Below are 17,711 nucleotides of genomic sequence, written 5' to 3' on the forward strand. Positions count from 1 at the left end.
TTAGTGCTGGATCCTACGGATGGACTGCACCTGGTTGGTGTGAGCCTGGGTGCTGTACTCGTTGTAGCACCTGTACTCTCCCTGGTGCCTGTCCCTCTCCAGGATGTACTGGTAACCACGGTAACCGGGGAACTGGTAGGCCACCCAGCTGGACAGCGTAGAAAGGGCGGAGGGAGACAAAGGGAGAGATGGAGAGACAGAGAAAATTAGATATCGGAACTGAAGTCAGCAAAGGTTCTCATTTGCATTTTCAACAATGCAGTTCAATCAATTTATTCCATGAAACACTTGAATATCAGTGCCACACCCATTCTACAAAACAACTGGAATGTCAGGCATCTAAACCTGCTGCTTATACAATAAATAAATCACCAGCAAACACTTATATAGCTTAATTTAAAATAATATATATTGGACGTAATTGCACATAATGTTAAGAAAGAGAATTTGATGGGGATGAGAGAGAATCTGGGAGAAAAAGGCAGAGAAAAAGGCACGACTAGCTGCCACGGAGACAAAATGTGTAACTTACGCTCCAGAGTTGACCTTGATGGAGGGAACCTCCTTACTGCACCAGCCCATGGCCTGCAGGGAAGGGTAGTCGTCGCACATCTCAAACTTACGGCCCTGGAAGTCCTCACACTCGTACATGGTCACCTTGCTGTCGCTGTGGTTCTGGAGAGAGACAGATGGAGCAAGACAAGTGAATGGTCAAACTAAGAAAGAGAGCATTGGTTAGCATGTGCTACATGCACATGTAACAAAGAGCATTTAACTGTATAGCTGCATGATAGATAACAGTATACCAACTGCAAATAGTAGTAAACTATGTAAATTATAACAAAAACTCATATTGAGAGAGGAGGGTATAGGGATTTGAGTTAGATCTTAATGAAGGAATTACTGTCCTTTGTCAACTGCTCTGATTGAAAATGAAATAGCACAGGACTGCTTAATGAAGAGAGATGTTTTTGTATATTATAATATTAACTTGTATATTAAAGGAGCACATCAACCATTTTAAACCTTATCTCAAAAGGAGGGCAAAATGGAGGAACTTACGGCACACTTGATGGGTCTGAAGGAGAGCATGTGCTCGGTTCTGTAGCCGCTGTTTCCACTCCAGGCCTCATAGCGAGGATAGTCTCCCTTCTCCAGGATAAACTGCTGGCCCTGGAACTCAGGGTACTCATAACCCACCCAACTAGAGAGGGAGGGAGGGAGGGAGGGAGGAGGCAAGTACAAATAGGAGTTATGTTAGAGAGTGAGCAGTAGTAATATATAACTAATACATTTAAATTGCTTTCTTAAAATAAAGAAATAAAGATGAACAAACTGAATGAATATTGTTGTTGTTGCTGCTGCTGCTACTGCTTCTGATACTACTAGTATTTCTCCTGCTGCTGCTGATACTACTGCTGCTGCACCTGCTTTTTTATCTGATCGTCAGTCAGTCAGCCATTCTGCTCACTGTCATAGCCAGCAGCTGCACACAGCATTATGCACATATACACTTGCTGAATACAATGCTGGTAATAATGCTGTGTATCTGTGTTTGACCAATTAACTACCCTTCTCTAAAATTACAAATCAATTTATAGTCTATGGAATATGAAAAGTATGAATGTTACTATTAAGGTTTAGGTCATTTCTGTGAGAACTTATCTATAAGCAGAATGACATAGTTTTGGATTTGATATGGTATCGCACGATAATACATTATATGTATATATGTGTATATATAACTTCTATCTATTCATGGTGCATCCGCACCATTTTCAAACTCAGTGTCACCACTGAGGCACACCACACACAAGAGACAACAATAACTTTTAACTCTGTTGTGACTATTTTAGGCATTGCATGTGAATTCAGTGGTCAATGGGACAGATACAATTAGAAGAAGAAGAAGACGAAGAGGAGGAGGCAGAAAGAGAAGAAAGTGAAAGAGCATAGAGGGCCATACAGTGACTTACGGTCCGTTCTCGACCTTGATGGAGCGGATCTTACAGAAGCCCCTCTCCATGATGTTCTGGCACTCCAGCATGAACTCACAGCGCTTGCCCTGGAAGTTCTCCTCCTCCCAGACTGTGATCCTGAACTGACCCATCTGCTCCATCTGCTGAGTGTTCATGGTTGCTGATAATTCCTCTTGGAGGTTACTCTTCTGTGTCGAGGAGGAAGGTTGAAGATGTGTTTTAAACATTTTAATGTTTGATACAAAAATTAGATGCTGAAATGATTTATCACCAAGAAATATGGAAGTGAATTAACTTGGGAAGTGAACGAATCTAAGTGAGTTCAGTAAGGCAGGTGCAGGATAAAATCATTTTGACCCTATGTGACCTCAGAAGAGGTCTTTTCATGGCATGTAGATCCAGTGCGAAAAATCGGTTACATCTGGGCCATGTACGATTAAAACATTTAGTTAAGGTTACATTCAGACAGAGGCCACTTGACAAACTACATTTTCAGAATCCATGCCCTCGTTTTTTGCTCATAATGTCTTCAATAACATCTTCTGTTCATTAACATAAACTCAAAAAAGCTGCTGCCATCCGTGGAAAAAGGTACAGTATTCCTGAAAGTAAATGTTTACAGTGAATTTCCACCATTTGTTTCTAAACATGCCCTGCTGGATGATAGATTGGGATATCAGTCCCCACGGACCCTGCCATCTCTAATTTTGGAAGAACGGGCTGATTTAATCTCAAACTATTCATTGGCACACACAGCTGCCACCGTTTGTACTAGCTGTACAGCTAACTGATGCTGAGGATGATATGATGTTTATTGTCTTAAATGGCTAGCCTGACCATGTCGCGCAGAAAATGGAGGTGCCAATAATAAAGCATCAAATAATATCTTCTTTGTTAGAAGGGTTTTTGATGTATAGATCAGTCCAGTCTCAACAGTAAGGCTTACATTTAATGTGGGTCCATTCCCTCAATAAACCGAGCCTGCACCTGAATACCTTATTGAACTGCATCCACGGCTGTCTAATTCCATAAAAAAGATGGGCCGTGGCAACATCTTGACTGATGAAGGGTATCACGCCCCCACCCCTATATGCCAAAGCACAGAGCTGGCCCCCATTGCTGCTCCTTAGCTAAATCTGAGGCAGTGTGTGGAGGATATACTTACAGACAGTACTGAGGTGGGACAGAAGCAGTATAATCAATGTCAGGGCAGAGAAACCCGCCTGTGTTTTTATAGTGCCAGGCCCCATGGACTGGACCATTCGTCCAACAGCCTTGCATACTCAGCAGCTGAGCAGGCCGGCTGAAAGGGGAACATTAGCCTAGCGCTTTGTCGAGGCTCCAGAGTGCCATTGTCTACAGAGCCCCAAACTGACTTAGTCATCAATACTGGCAGCCATGGCCAGTAGCGGCCTGACCAAGGGCTATACAATGGCAACGCACTGACACGACAGTTTGATTGGTGTGGGAGGATAATAGACACATTCTGTGAGTTGATCCCCCCCTTCTCTCTCTCTCTCTCTCTCTCTCTCTCTCCTGCTCTTTCTCTCTCTCTCTCTCTCTCTCTCTCTCTCTCTCTCTCTCTCTCTCTCTCTCTCTCTCTCCTCCTGCTCTCTCTCTCTCTCTCTCTCTCTCTCTCTCTTTCTCTCCTGTCTCTCTCTCTCTCTCTCTCTCTCTCTCTCTCTCTCTCTCTCTCTCTCTCTCTCTCTCTCTCTCTGAGAAATTGGGAGGAGATTTTTGGGAATGAGTGAATGGCATCACACATACAGTAGTCTGTGGACAGGGCATGAGAACGTATTAGGGCATTACAGAGAATGCATCCTTCCCTCGTTCCCTCCCAAGGGGAGACATACAGTAGATGATCTTGCAATGGTTAAAGCTACAGTGAAAAGAAGTCTTCTGCAGTAGGGCTTTCTAGGCTTTCTGACAGACCAGAAATGCCTGGTCTATGTGACTTTGACTTAATCTTAAAATACAATGTAGAATACCCTGCAGGATGTTCTGAAATTAAATACTCTGACCAAACAGGTCACCACAATGTCTTTAGATATTTTATACTGTATATTTTTCATTATTACCCTGTGTGTGCTTGGGAGCACTGTAAAGTAGTTTAATTAGTGTAATTTTGAGAATAAATCTTTATTGTGGGCACATTGGGCAGTTATAATTCTGAAGTCCATGGTTGGCACACAGTAAAATCCTGAGTGCAAATTTAACTCTGAGATTGTATCATCAAAAACAAATATTTTGTTTACAATTGTTGGGATACTGGATATGATATCAAATAAAATTACTGTTGGGCTGGAGAGCCACTTTTCACCCTCCTTTGGCACACATGATGATATTATTGCGACCTCAGGTCGAGGTTAACTATGGAATCTAGCATTTCCTGTCAGTGTGTGTGTGTGTGTGTGTGTGTGTGTGTGTGTGTGTGTGTGTGTGTGTGTGTGTGTGTGTGTGTGTGTGTGTGTGTGTGTGTGTGTGTGTGTGTTGGTTGGTTGGTTGGTCACCCCAGGCAAGCCCCCATAGGCCTATATGGTGCCCAGGTCATCGTGACAGCACATGACATCATCAGGGATGATGTCATAGTAAATGCGACCTGCTGTCGCAGTTAAGCCCATATATGGAGATCCCTGAACCTGTTCTGACATTCCATATGTTGATCCTTCCCCATCCATCCTTCCTCTTCGATGTCTCCCTTTTGACTTATACCAGCCCATTCAAACTCTAGACTGGCCTGCCCCAAAGTTATTAGTGCAGCGGCGCCCGGCAGCCAGCAAAAACTAGAGTTCTTTGTCCATTCAAACTCTAGACGGGCCTGCCAACAAAGTTATTAGTGCAGCCGCACCCGGCAGCCGGCGAAAACTAGAGTTCTCAACAGGCCCAAAAATTAAGAGAATGTCCCCGCTACTGTATGGAGCTGACATGTTCTGACATTCCATATGTTGACCTCATCAAACCCTGTACACTCAAGACATGCTCCTTATATGGCCAGCATACATAATTAATTCCATGTTGGTCTGACCCCCCATGCCAAAGTGCGAGCGCTCGCTCAGCATTCTGCCGCCAATGAGGCGGGTGCGTGCATATGACATCACCCTTTAGGGCGAGGTCGCTTCTCGCTTCTTGCCCTCAGGCATCTTACTGGTGACAAAAATACTGTCTGGGCCTATTTTCAATTTGCAAAGGAACATCATATAACATGAATCATCTGGAAGTGTATACTGTATATACAGTATGTTTAAGTTGGTTCAGTACATAGTAAAGTAAGTTTGATATTCATATGCTACAATGCTATAACATCGGCAGTGAAGTTGCAGACTTTATCGTCACTCAATATCCTCCACCACACACCTAGCCTAACGACTTGAGGTGAGACAAACAATGAAGCTTATTTTGGGTGTAGGACAGTGGTTCCCAAAGTGGGGTCCGGGGACCCCCAGGGGTACCTGAGGGAGTTCCAATGGGTCCATTTGGTACACTCAGAGATAAATTAACATTGATTTTATAATATAATTTGGGGTCCCAGAGATAGAAATGCTATTAAATGCCCCCATTTAATAGCATTAGTCCGTAGACTAATGCATGTCAAACTGAGGGTCCTTGAATTAAACAGGTTGAGAATCATTGCTAGAGACGTAAAAATCTTCTCTTATGGGGGGTCCCTGCCATGTTTTCAAATGGGGGGTCCGTGGGATAATTAGTGTCAATTTGGGCTGAAGGAGAGCGTGTGGGCCTATGCTTCAACTAAGATTGATCATCAAAACCAGATATGCAATTTGTATGACTCACTGTCTGTACCTGGCCTGTACCCTGAGCAACATCAAGATTTCTTCAAATACAGGGGGAAAATATGTATTATGTTTCTCCAGTGAAACATACCAACCTTTATACATTTCTCACTAACTTACCGTATAATTTACACTATAGTCAGTGCTGATGGTAAAATATAGTAATAAAAACAACAACAACAATAATAATAATAATGGTGGTAATAATAATCATAATAAGGGTAATAATAATAATAATCCTCATGGTTGTACTGTCAGAATATGACATGATGTTTTTGTGATGAATATCTTTATCTTTAGGGACATCTAGTGGTGAATATATTTAATACACTAAAGGTGGGAAATACCAAGTCAACTTATTATGAAAGAGAAGTTTATGTCACTGACACTAGTAACATTGCTACTCACACACTGGTTTAATGAAATGTTTTCTTATGCCTGCAGCACGTAAACCAAGACTAAAAGAGCATTAGAAGGCATGGACTGTAGGCAGCATTCAGTGGAGGAGTTATTTGGCTGGTACACTCAACATGGCTGCCATAGATTATTTGCCACCATTTGTTGAATTATGTGAGCATAAAAACGGGGACTGACACTTGTCTTGAAATTAAGCAATACATTACAACCTTAAGCGTGTAAATTCATTATGACCCATAAATACACTGGATTATGTTTATGGCTCAGGCTGTGTTGTGAATGAGAGATTGTATGTGATTGTGTACATTTCTGTCTCTCTCTCTCTCTCTCTCTCTCTCTCTCTCTCTCTCTCTCTCTCTCTCTCTCTGTGTGTGTGTGTGTGTGTGTGTGTGTGTGTGTGTGTGTGTGTGTGGTGTGTGTGCCATGTGTGTGTGTGTGTGTGTGTGTGTGTGTGTGTGTGTGTGTGTGTGTGTGTGTGTGTGTGTGTGTGTGTGTGCGTGTGTGTGTGTGTGTGTGTGTGTGTTTGGGGGGGGGGGGGGTTGTTGTATGAACAGCTTTCTCATTGTCTCCTTTTAACCCATTCATTGTCCATCTTTTCACCTGTGTGCGCGCGCGTGTGTGTGTGTGTGTCCCAGCCTGCCCCCAGGGCAGGTGATGGGCAGGTGAAAGAACAGAGGATGATATAGCCACAGCTGGCTGTGTGTGTGTGGAACCAAATGCCTCAAATCATCCAATTGCCATCCAAGGCATGAGAAGAAATAGCACCCTTTTCACATTGGCCTATTATAGCGCCACCAGGAGGCCACAACCTGACCTGCCCTGGTGCAGGAGACCTGTGCCACTTTATCTAGTTTGGTAGTGTGTGTATGTGTGTGTGTGTGTGTGTGTGTGTGTGTGTGTGTGTGTGTGTGTGTGTGTGTGTGTGTGTGTGTGTGTGTGTGTGTGTGTGTGTGTGTGCGCGTGTGCGCGCGTGCGTGCGTGCGTTCGTTTGTGGTCTTTCATCCCCTTCCATCAAGTTGATTAGATCAGATTAGCCAGCTAGCATCTGACTCTGATCCCTGCACGCGCACGCACGCACGCACACAAAGAGAGAGAGAGAGAGAGATGTTGATGGTGATCATTTCCCTGTAAAATTCTGCTCAGGTCATTTGCATGTGTCATGGAACAGGAGAGTCCAGTGTGACAGTTCTGCTTTGACTCCTTATCTCTGACGCTGTACAATATACTGTATGGCTCTTCTTTTAGTCACACTGGTCACACTTATACCTCACATTCATTTGGCCATCAGGGCCATCACAGGTCCATAATTATGTACAGTAATCCAACCTGTTCATGTCAAGGACCCCCAAATGTATATTTGGCAGCTGACCCTCATCTGAGAAGGTGACTGACACATGATAGTTTCCAAAAAGTTGGTTATTTTCACAATTTCACCTTCAAGTGAATGTGAGCTGCAGTGTGTGCATCAACTAACACATGGCTGCTCGCCATAGACAGTGCCTGGAAGTGGAACTACTTTTCTCAGAACATGGAACTTGAATATTGCTGTTTTTTTATTGTGTAAGCTTATTAGAAGCAGTGGTAAAGTAGTTATTAAGTGCATTTACTTCATGTTATGGCTGGCTCTGGGCCTGGGGTCATAACACCGGAGGACAATCCAAAAATAAGTATTTTATTTCATACTTGTGAAAAAATAATTAAAGAACTGAATCAATTAAATCAAAGTTTCCAACTTAAGTTGGCAGGGAAACATGCTGCCCAAAATGTAGAACCAAACAACAAACAGAAGAACAAGGGTGCTCTCCTGCGGCCGCCCCTGCAGCCTGTGGAGAAATGCAGATCTGAAAGCGCTGTGAGAGCAGGTCTCTTAAATAGTGTTTGGGGAGACAATGGCCAGGTGTCTCCCCTTCCACTCATCATCTCTGGCTCCGCCCTCCAATCCAGCACTGCATTAGAATGGTCAAAGGCACAGCCACACACACACACACACACACACACACACACACACACACACACACACACACACACACACACACACACACACACACACACACACACACACACACACACACACACACACACACACACACACACACACACACACACAGAACCCCATAGTATACTATCTACTATCTACTATATTTGTATTTTACTTGAGTATTTCCAATTTCCAGTAGGCCTACTTCTACTTACTCCTCTAAATGGTAAATGGTGTATTTATATAGTGCATTTATATGAGTTATTTGTAGATTTGGATTATTATTCCAAAACAGTGAACACACTAACCCCTTCAGCTCTATATATAGTTGAAAATAGATGATCTACACAAGCTCTGTAGATCTACTATTTTCAAAAGATTTGTACATTTGAAAACATTATGCATAACGTGTACTTTTACTTTTGGTAATATAAGTATATTTGGATATCAATACTTTTGTACTTTTACTCAAGTAAATTTATAGGATACTTTTTGCACCACTGCATGGTCCTAACTATAAGTTCTATTTAAAAGGAAAGTTGTAAGTCTACTCTTAACATAGAGAAGCCTCCCAGACTGAAAATAGGAGACGGTTCCACAGGAGAGGAGCCTGATGGTTGATATGTGCCTCCTCCTATTCTACCTTTGCCTGCATTCTAGGAGCGCAGTGTTCTAATGTGGCTATAAATTAAAGTGTGTGTCTGTGTGTGTGTGTGTGCGTGTGTGTGTGTGTGTGTGTGTGTGTGTGTGTGTGTGTGTGTGTGTGTGTGTGTGTGTGTGTGTGTGTGTGTGTGTTTTGTGTGTGCATGTGCACATTTGTATTAGTGCATTAACACATTAGCCAAAGTAAAGCCAGTTTGCCTCACCACCATGCATGGTTACTGAATCCTCCAGCACTCCAACTCACTCACACGCACGCACGCACGTACGCACGCTCGCACACTGCATGCCATATGGCATTAATGAGGTACTGGGGATCAAAGGTCAGTAAAAGTGGATGTATGCGGTTACAAAGTGGATGTTGACAGTTTAATGAGCTTACAAATCTCCCAAACACACATGAACATTTCATTGTTAATTGTTCAAGCAGATGACAAATTAACCTAATTTACATATAAGAAATTAAGAACTGCTCCAAAAATCTAATGCACTGACACCCTGCATGATTAGGAGATGATTGCTGGTATGAAACCCAATACACCGGCCAGCAAGTTTATTTATTTATTATTCTTTTATTTCAAGATGTGTTATTTTAAAGTCAAATTACTTGTAATTTTGCTTGAATGAGCAATGATTTTGAAGAAATGTATTTTAATCATATTTCAACGCATATAGATCACCTCTACTATATGGAATTGTATTCTGAGGTTTATAATCATCAGGATGAGTGCTTAATGCTTATGGCTCCACAATCTGCTCCAGGGGAGAGAACAAGGTACATGCTCTGGTTTTCTGGGTCAATATGAGTGGGTGCTATTTGAATAACCAGTGCACGCACGCGCACGCACGCGCGCGCACACACACACACACACACACACACACACACACACACACACACACACACACACACACACACACACACACACACACACACACAGGCGCACACACACACAGGCACACAGGTACATGTGAATGTGAATGTGCATGTGCTTGGACTCACAGAAATGAGGCCTGCTTCAGGTGGAAGGTTGCTATAGAGACTAATCCAGGTGAGGACAATGTGAACAGCCTGTGATGGGTCCATGCAGGTGACATCTGTTCGTACCCGCATGCTGCTCTGTGAGTGGCCAGCCAGGCAGCTGAATGGTACAGTAGGCTACACCAGTGGTTTTAAACTGCTGGTCCAGAGACAACTAGTGGTCCTTGAACAACAATATTCAAAGTTTGGGGTCTGCGAGGCTAAATCTCACCAAATGGTGGTCCGTGGCACAAATGCTCAAAGTAAATACTCAAGTATTTAAAAGTACAAATTACAAAGTACATTTTCTTTTTAATATCAATGCTGTATTGAAGTAGCCTATATGACATAAAAAATCACACCTGTGTGAAGTGAGGGGCGCTCTTATCATTGATTCGTACATCATAATGACGTAAAATATGTCTATTTGCTGTGGCAAAAAACTACTTTCTGGCCTTGACAGCCCATACATCCAAACAGAAAAGTCCTATATTTGATTGCATTAAACGACATTACTCACTTTGCCACTTGATTTGCGCTCACTTTATGCATGCGCATACCCTCTATAAGCTATTTATACTGTATATTATCGAAATCTGACATGAAAGGTCAATGTGTTGGCTTTCTTCTCTGAATCGCTTATACATTAACATTTTATTACCAGATAATTATATTTAGACGGAGGTTTAAGAAGGAATACTCACTAGTCACTTTACAAGCTTATTAAACCCACACACAGTAGAAATAATTAACCGAACAACAAACCGGAGGATCTAAATGCTAGGGTATCTCTAGCCATGTAAACCTCAAACAGAAACTAGCTTCAGAAACGCAGGCAGGCACCATGCTAATGAACAGGAGAGAGAGAACAGGGCAACAGGCCTCGGGGATTTGCATGGTCTGTCATTATCAGTAACCTCCTTAACTGTCAGAGCACACAGCCTACAGGCAGCACTGACAAACTCTCACTCAGGCACGCACAAGCGTGCGCACACACACACATATGCACGTACGCACGCACTCACAGATACACACGCACACACACAGATACACATGTTCATCACAGTGTGTGTTTACACACAAACAGACAACTACCAAATAAATTGTGGTTCCGCAGCAGTTCTAACATACAAAGTACCTGTTAAGCCTGATTGATTGATTGATTGATTGATTGATTGATTGATTGATTGATTGATTGATTGATTGATTGGTTGGTTGGTTGGCCTGACTGACTGACTGACTGACTGACTGAAAATTGTATTACAGTTTTTCACGATTGTTAACACACGTTTTTCACAACCTAATGGCATTCTCAAAACTGCACACACAAAACTGAAAACCTCACACACAAAATGCTAAACCCTGACTCTCCTTTTCCACGATGACTCTTTGCCATCAAATCTCTTAACTGTTTCCAAAATGGAACTCGCATTTTCATTTGGTACAGTACACACAGCCATATTTTCAAATGACACACACATACCATTCATTGAGTACACACAACTAAGCATTTGCTGCACACTACCACAGCATTTACAGCACAATGAAGTGAAAAATTGAAAACACAATCATAGAAATGGAACACACATGATTGACAATGACTATGGAGAATGAGCCATATTTCTCCTTTTGTAAAATGATTCAGTGTAGGCTTACTTTTTCACATTCAAACATAAAACAGCACACACATAGCAAGTTGTATTCATTTATTTTTTACATTACTGTAAACCGACCTGCTCAAAACTGCTCAAACTGCCCAAAAGGGCCCCTCCCCCCCCTTCCCAAACGATACTGTGTGAGGCATCATGCCCCCGGTTCCTGTCTGGCCAGAGCGCCTCATCCGCATCACAGGCAATGTTCTCTCTGTCCAAGCAGCGTTGAAAGAAATGCCTTGAGTTGTGCATACTGTAAAGCCCTGACAGGCGACTCACGTCGGCAGTCGGCACAAGCCTCCTCCATGGCCTGGAGCAGTGTGACCTGGCTCTGTGGCTTCCGTTCATATACCTTCTACCTCCAAGCTGAAAAAAACCTCCACAATAGAATTCAGGAAATGAGAATAAGGTGGAAGGTATAGATCGTAAAAATGTGGGTGGTCCTGGAACCACTCACGCACTCGAGCAGCCCGGTGGAAGCTCATTTTGTCTCAGATGACAATGTAGTCGATTCACTGTGGGTCATTTTATGTGGTCAGGTGTTACCAACAAATTGCTCACCAGACCTGAATGTTTAGAGATTTGAATAGTTGTGTGTTGTAGGTTGATGCTTTGAGATTTTACGTGTGTGCAACAACCGGACATTGTTTGTAGTGTTTGTGTGGACAACAAGGTGATGTGTAATTGACATCAGAGTCTAAAGAAGGAAAGTCAGAGTCTAATGCAGATAAGGGAGTGTGATGTAGTGCAAATTGTGTCGAGTGATTAGGTACATAAAGTGAAGGTTGTGCAAATTGTGCCAAGTTTCTGTGTGTAAACAATCGTGAAAAACAGTAACATTTTGTAGAATAAGCACAGTTCAATACAAGAGCAAATAATAGTTTCACACCATAGCACCATTTGACAAAGGTGCTATAAAACACAGTTTTCCACTTACGAGACAGGTACAGAACCACTTTTAGTGCCATTTAGCACTATTATTGTGTAGTGGGCAAAAGGTATGCACTATATACAGGTAGCTGTCTAAGACACATTGAAATAAAGGTATAGGCTGGATAAGTGCTGAGGAAACAGTTTGTACTCGCTCTGGAGTGTCGGTCAGAACACTGGACGATGAGGCAAGATACTGAACTGTTGTGTAGATTATACATACAGGCGTAAACTAGGCACACACAGACACACAGCCTCAGGGAAACAATTGTTGTTCCACTCAGAGATACAAGCTGGGCGCTGGCAATCATGTTTGTCATGTCAAGATACAAACAGCGGTTAGGATAGTAAATGGTACTGTGTGTGTGTGTGTGTGTGTGTGTGTGTGTGTGTGTGTGTGTGTGTGTGTGTGTGTGTGTGTGTGTGTGTGTGTGTGTGTGTGTGTGTGTGTGTGTGTGTGTGTGTGTGTGTGTGTGGTAGACCTACTGCTAAATTGCAAAGTAGGCCTACATCTTCCACCACTTATAGTGTTTGAAATGTAACACCCCAATTCATACTTTCATTGTTTGTTTGTTTGTTTTGACTTTTCTTTGTCATTTGTCACCATTGAACACAGAATGCTGGTGGAGTCAGTAGGTAGCGGTGGTTCAGAATTAACAGATGTTAGGGGTACAACAGTTATTCAAACTAAAGCGAATAATATAATTGATTAACAATCTATCCCTAGTTTGGATGGTCATTATAGGTGAAAAGACAACATAAAATAAATAGTGGAAATAGCAGATCTGCAAGGTCGCATCACATTGTGACATGTTGTGAGCTTGTGTTGAAGATCTGCTATTTTCACTACTTTTTCAAGATACCGTGAGTATAAAATATGGCATATGTGGTTATTCAATTCAGTGGCATGCAATAAAAAAATACTAGTATGTAAGTAAGTAAAAAAATAGTATAAAGATTCATCGAAAAAGTGATCAATAGACCAATGAAATCGCTGAGAAAACAATGGATAGTTGCAGCCCTAAACACGACATGGCCGTTGGAGTATAGGGTGTAGCCACAGCAGGACCAGGTGTGACAGTCGGTCCATTGCGAGGAACAGTAACCAGGATACTGAAGAGTGTGAGCCTTTCCCTTCCTCCGGCTTTAAACAAATATTGACTGGAGCTGCAAGCTAGGACAAACAGGCTCACAGCTACACAGCTAAATAATGAAGGTGCAGGACAGGTTTTCACATAATGACTCCATCTAACAGTGTGACATATTCTATGTGAAGGCCACGATGTCTTAGCAACTTTCTGAGGCGATTTAAGAATGGATCTAATTCACTGTGAAGAGCACAATGGGCCATAATATAGGAAATGGACATTTTTTCGGTTGTAACATTGAAGTGCTCAATGGACTTAAATATTGCTGTGCAGGCCTGGTCAGTTAGTACATAATAGATGAAGAGTTTGGGAGTAGACAGTGAGACCAGTAGAGAGGTATATGGACAATTACGATGGGATTACTCACGTTCATTAACCCTGTGCTTTTATCCAGTGATCACAGTAACATGTCGATCTTGAACCAAGTGTTAGTATTTGCATCTAAAATGTCCTTTAACAATAGCACACTGCCAGTGTCAAAGCACTGCATAATTTCCTGACTGGTTTGTAAAAGTGAGCAGATTTATTCTAACATTGAAGGTTTCCTGTAGTCTCAGGCTGAGCTGTAAAGTCCACTGTACATTAGAACTACACAGACTAGCGTGAAGTCCAGTCATTTTTCAACTATTTTTTCAATATGCAAATATCTTGGTTATCAGTTATTCCAATGACTACATCATGCAACAGAAACCTGTCAGAGGGGTTTTATGCCCTATAAGACATGGTAACACTTCCACTTTCAATAAAAGAGGAATGAACTATACTCAAATGTTTTGACAATGGTCAGGTTGATTCCAATATACGTGCACTTCCATTAACATTACTTTTTGCAGTAAAGCCAACACAAAAGGCTTTTGAATCAACAATTTTCATAAATTCTAGTTTATTGCAGTTAGATTTAAAAAAAAACTTTCAGACAACAAGAATACTATAGTTAATTAAACACAAAAATACAATAATAAAAAAGTGAATAAAGGGAGAATAAGATTGAACGGTACAGTGGGCATATATTTGTGATGGCTACAGGCAAAGTATATCGCCACATCCAAATGGCAGATGGTTCCTTATCATGGCTGGTGTGTGTGTGTGTGTGTGTGTGTGTGTGTGTGTGTGTGTGTGTGTGTGTGTGTGTGTGTGTGTGTGTGTGTGTGTGGTTAATGGTTAGTTAATGATTAACATAACCTTCCCATTAAGCCCATCTCTCTTCTCTCTGGTACGTTGCCTGCAGGCTGCAGCCTCCCTTCATGACGTAGGAGATGCTCTAATGAATAGGTCCCCACAGTGGAAAAATATACTATTGTCATGAATGTCCCAATGGAAAAGTGATTACTGTGAGACGTAAAATGATATTATGAGTCCTATATATGAGTGTTTTCCTCCATACTATGGCCAGAAAGGCAGAATACTGCATAGGCCATTCAAAAGGTGAAAAGATGATGATCTTACACCGATTAACACTGCAATTCATAACTTAAAACGTTATTTTAGCCATTCTGTGTGGTAGCTTAATAATAATATTAATAGAATATAACTAACACATCTGCAGTGCGTGGTTGGAGGTGGTCTCCCTGCAGTTCCATTGAGACATGTATACTCAACTCGTTGACAAGTAGCGCATGTCTGAAGCTCATAAGTGCAATATCTCGCCTATAGTCAAAATAGGGATGAGCAGGAGACATTTGATCTCACATGCGCGAGATAGGGGTTTTAATCTTGTGTATATACTAGGACAAGATATCATATGGATAGTAACTTTAAATATGATTGTTCACGGTTTGACCACTTTGTAGTGCTCAATAGCCATCACATTTCTTCCAATGCAGGAGATGAGAATCAGCACTACTGCTGCATTAAAAAGGCATTGTCCTGAGGGGACTGCCACCCAGGAAACATTAGTTAGTTCTTTAACGCAGACTCGATTCTATCTCATCATAATTATTGTCTCTATAGCCTAAACAATGATATCTTGAACTCTAAACATATAGGATATACATGTAGGCCGGCGCTATAGTGTTTTCTTTTTCAAAGTCAGCGTTAAATTACCATTTGTGGAAAAGAGAATTACTTCAGGCCTATACTGATAAAATGCAACCTCCTATTTTTGTTACTATGTGGTCTTTGTCTCCGCTCATAAATATATGTCAACTTACAATTGTTCTCAATTCTAACACATATACTCAATTAAAAACAAAAAAATAAAACACATATATATTTTTGTCTCATTAAAAAAACTTCTGATAGTCAAGAAACTGATCTTATAGGCTAGACCTTTCTTGTAGTGTGAGTTAATTGGCCAGCAAATTAGGTGACCCCTATAGTCTGTATGAAATAGTCTATTCAGTATTCACCTGTTGCTTTAGGTTTAGCCTACTATAGATGTCAATGAGGAAAGGGGTCCCCCTCCCCACCCCCCAATAAAAATAGAGAAAAGAAAAATATATAAATCCATAAAAGCAATACAAATGAAACAGTATTTGTGTTTGTTTAAATTCTGGGACTGACAATATGCTATTGTCTGTCAATGATGCTCTTCAATGGTGGGAGGTAAAAAATAAAGAAAAGAAAAAAAGAAGAAGATGAAGATCTTCGACATTCCTCTTCTTCAGTCGCCAACCTGTATCTGCATAACGCGAGCCGAACGAACAAAACTTCATCTTCAGGTATTGTGCGTGAGGCTCAACGTGAGGCAAATACAGACAACGAAAAGTAACGAAAATGTCCGAATGTCTTGATGGTTCCGTGTCTCGGTCTCATGTGGTTTCTGTCCGACCTTAGAAACAGATGAGGGAACAAAAGTTAAGAGCAGCTATTTCAAAAACAACGTTTTAAACTAAATTAAATAGCCTACATGCTACATATACAACTTCAGTCAGCCTACCTTTTAGCCTACTGTGGGAGCAGGTGAAAAAGAGCTACACTCAGTTAAACTTTTGCGCGCATCTTAAGGCCTAGTCACACTGAATGTCTGCGGCTGGTGGCAGGTATACACCTTTTATACCTCAAGTCCTCAACAGTATCTCTCTCTCTCTCTCTCTCTCTCTCTCTCTCTCTCTCTCTCTCTCTCTCTCTCTCCTGGCTATTCCACATCAAATGGGAGGGTAAGTGTGTGTGGATCCTCGGGGCGCGCGCATAGAGTACAGACACCTGTCGCACGGTGCGTTGCTCTGATCCAATATTGACACAAGGGGGAAGGGTGAGAGAAAGGCCGCGCGCGCACACACACACACACACACACACACACACACACACACACACACGAGCCTCTCTCACCGTCCATTATCGTTACCGATCCTTTCCCTCTCTATGCAAACCGGCCCCCGCCCCTTCACTGTCTTCCCCCCCCCCCCTCCCTTCTACCACGCAGCACATCTGACCTTTGTGCCAGCCCTGATGATGATCCACGGGAGGAGAAAGGAAGCATTGAAAGGTAACTTCATTCATTCAGCTTGTTAGTCATGTCATAGAGAAGCCCGCCCCACCTGCCGACTTCGGCTGTGTATCCGTCAGTCTTGTTCAGCGCTCGGCCCAATCATTTACACATCATTTCCATATCATATATGGCTTGCAAATAGGTTCCTACCGGTCGGGCTATAGTATGGCCAGCTCGCTGGACACACCCTGCCCCCAGTGCCCACCAAAACTTTGGAACGAACTCAACGAAGTTATGGAATTCTTGACTGTTGTCTACCAGTTAGCCGGCCCTACATTACACATTGCTGTGAAAGGAAAGACTATAGCCTAGCAATTCTCATAAAACGAGTTTTTAATATTCAAATTATTATATTCATGTTTATTCATGTTGTCGAATATTGGGCAAGCCGCAACTCATTGTTGAGTCTGTCAAAATGCGTTTGTAGCTTACATATTGATGAAAGAATAACCTGATTACCTGACAGTCACATTTTGCTAATCCTCAACTGACTGGTTTGTGGTTGGCATATAGGCCTATGTGAGTATAACCTACTTCTCATCGCATCCGGTCTATTTATATTCATAAGCTATACACAAAAACACAAAGCGCTGCTGGACACTTATTTTGCAAGCATTCATAGTATAGGCTACTGTAGCCTATGCAATAGTGTGGCCATTGCTTTAAGTAATGTCAACACTGGAGGGGGACATTGTGTTCTTGCATATA

At 42.0% G+C, this 17,711-nt stretch overlaps 1 protein-coding gene across 1 annotated transcript; it reads right to left on the bottom strand.

Annotated features, from left to right (window-relative positions):
* cryba2b (crystallin, beta A2b) lies at positions 1-2,134 on the bottom strand (the record flags this gene model as incomplete). Its single annotated transcript, XM_080786496.1, has 4 exons — positions 1-148; positions 533-675; positions 1,063-1,204; positions 1,977-2,134. The coding sequence occupies 4 exons, from the start codon at positions 2,132-2,134 to the stop codon at positions 1-3; spliced, it is 591 nt and encodes a 196-aa protein (XP_080642622.1).
* Positions 2,135-17,711: the final 15,577 nt, after the last annotated feature.

The sequence above is a fragment of the Protomyctophum bolini genome, assembly GCF_963924005.1.
Source record: "Protomyctophum bolini genome assembly, chromosome: 16".
Taxonomy (NCBI): domain Eukaryota; kingdom Metazoa; phylum Chordata; class Actinopteri; order Myctophiformes; family Myctophidae; genus Protomyctophum; species Protomyctophum bolini.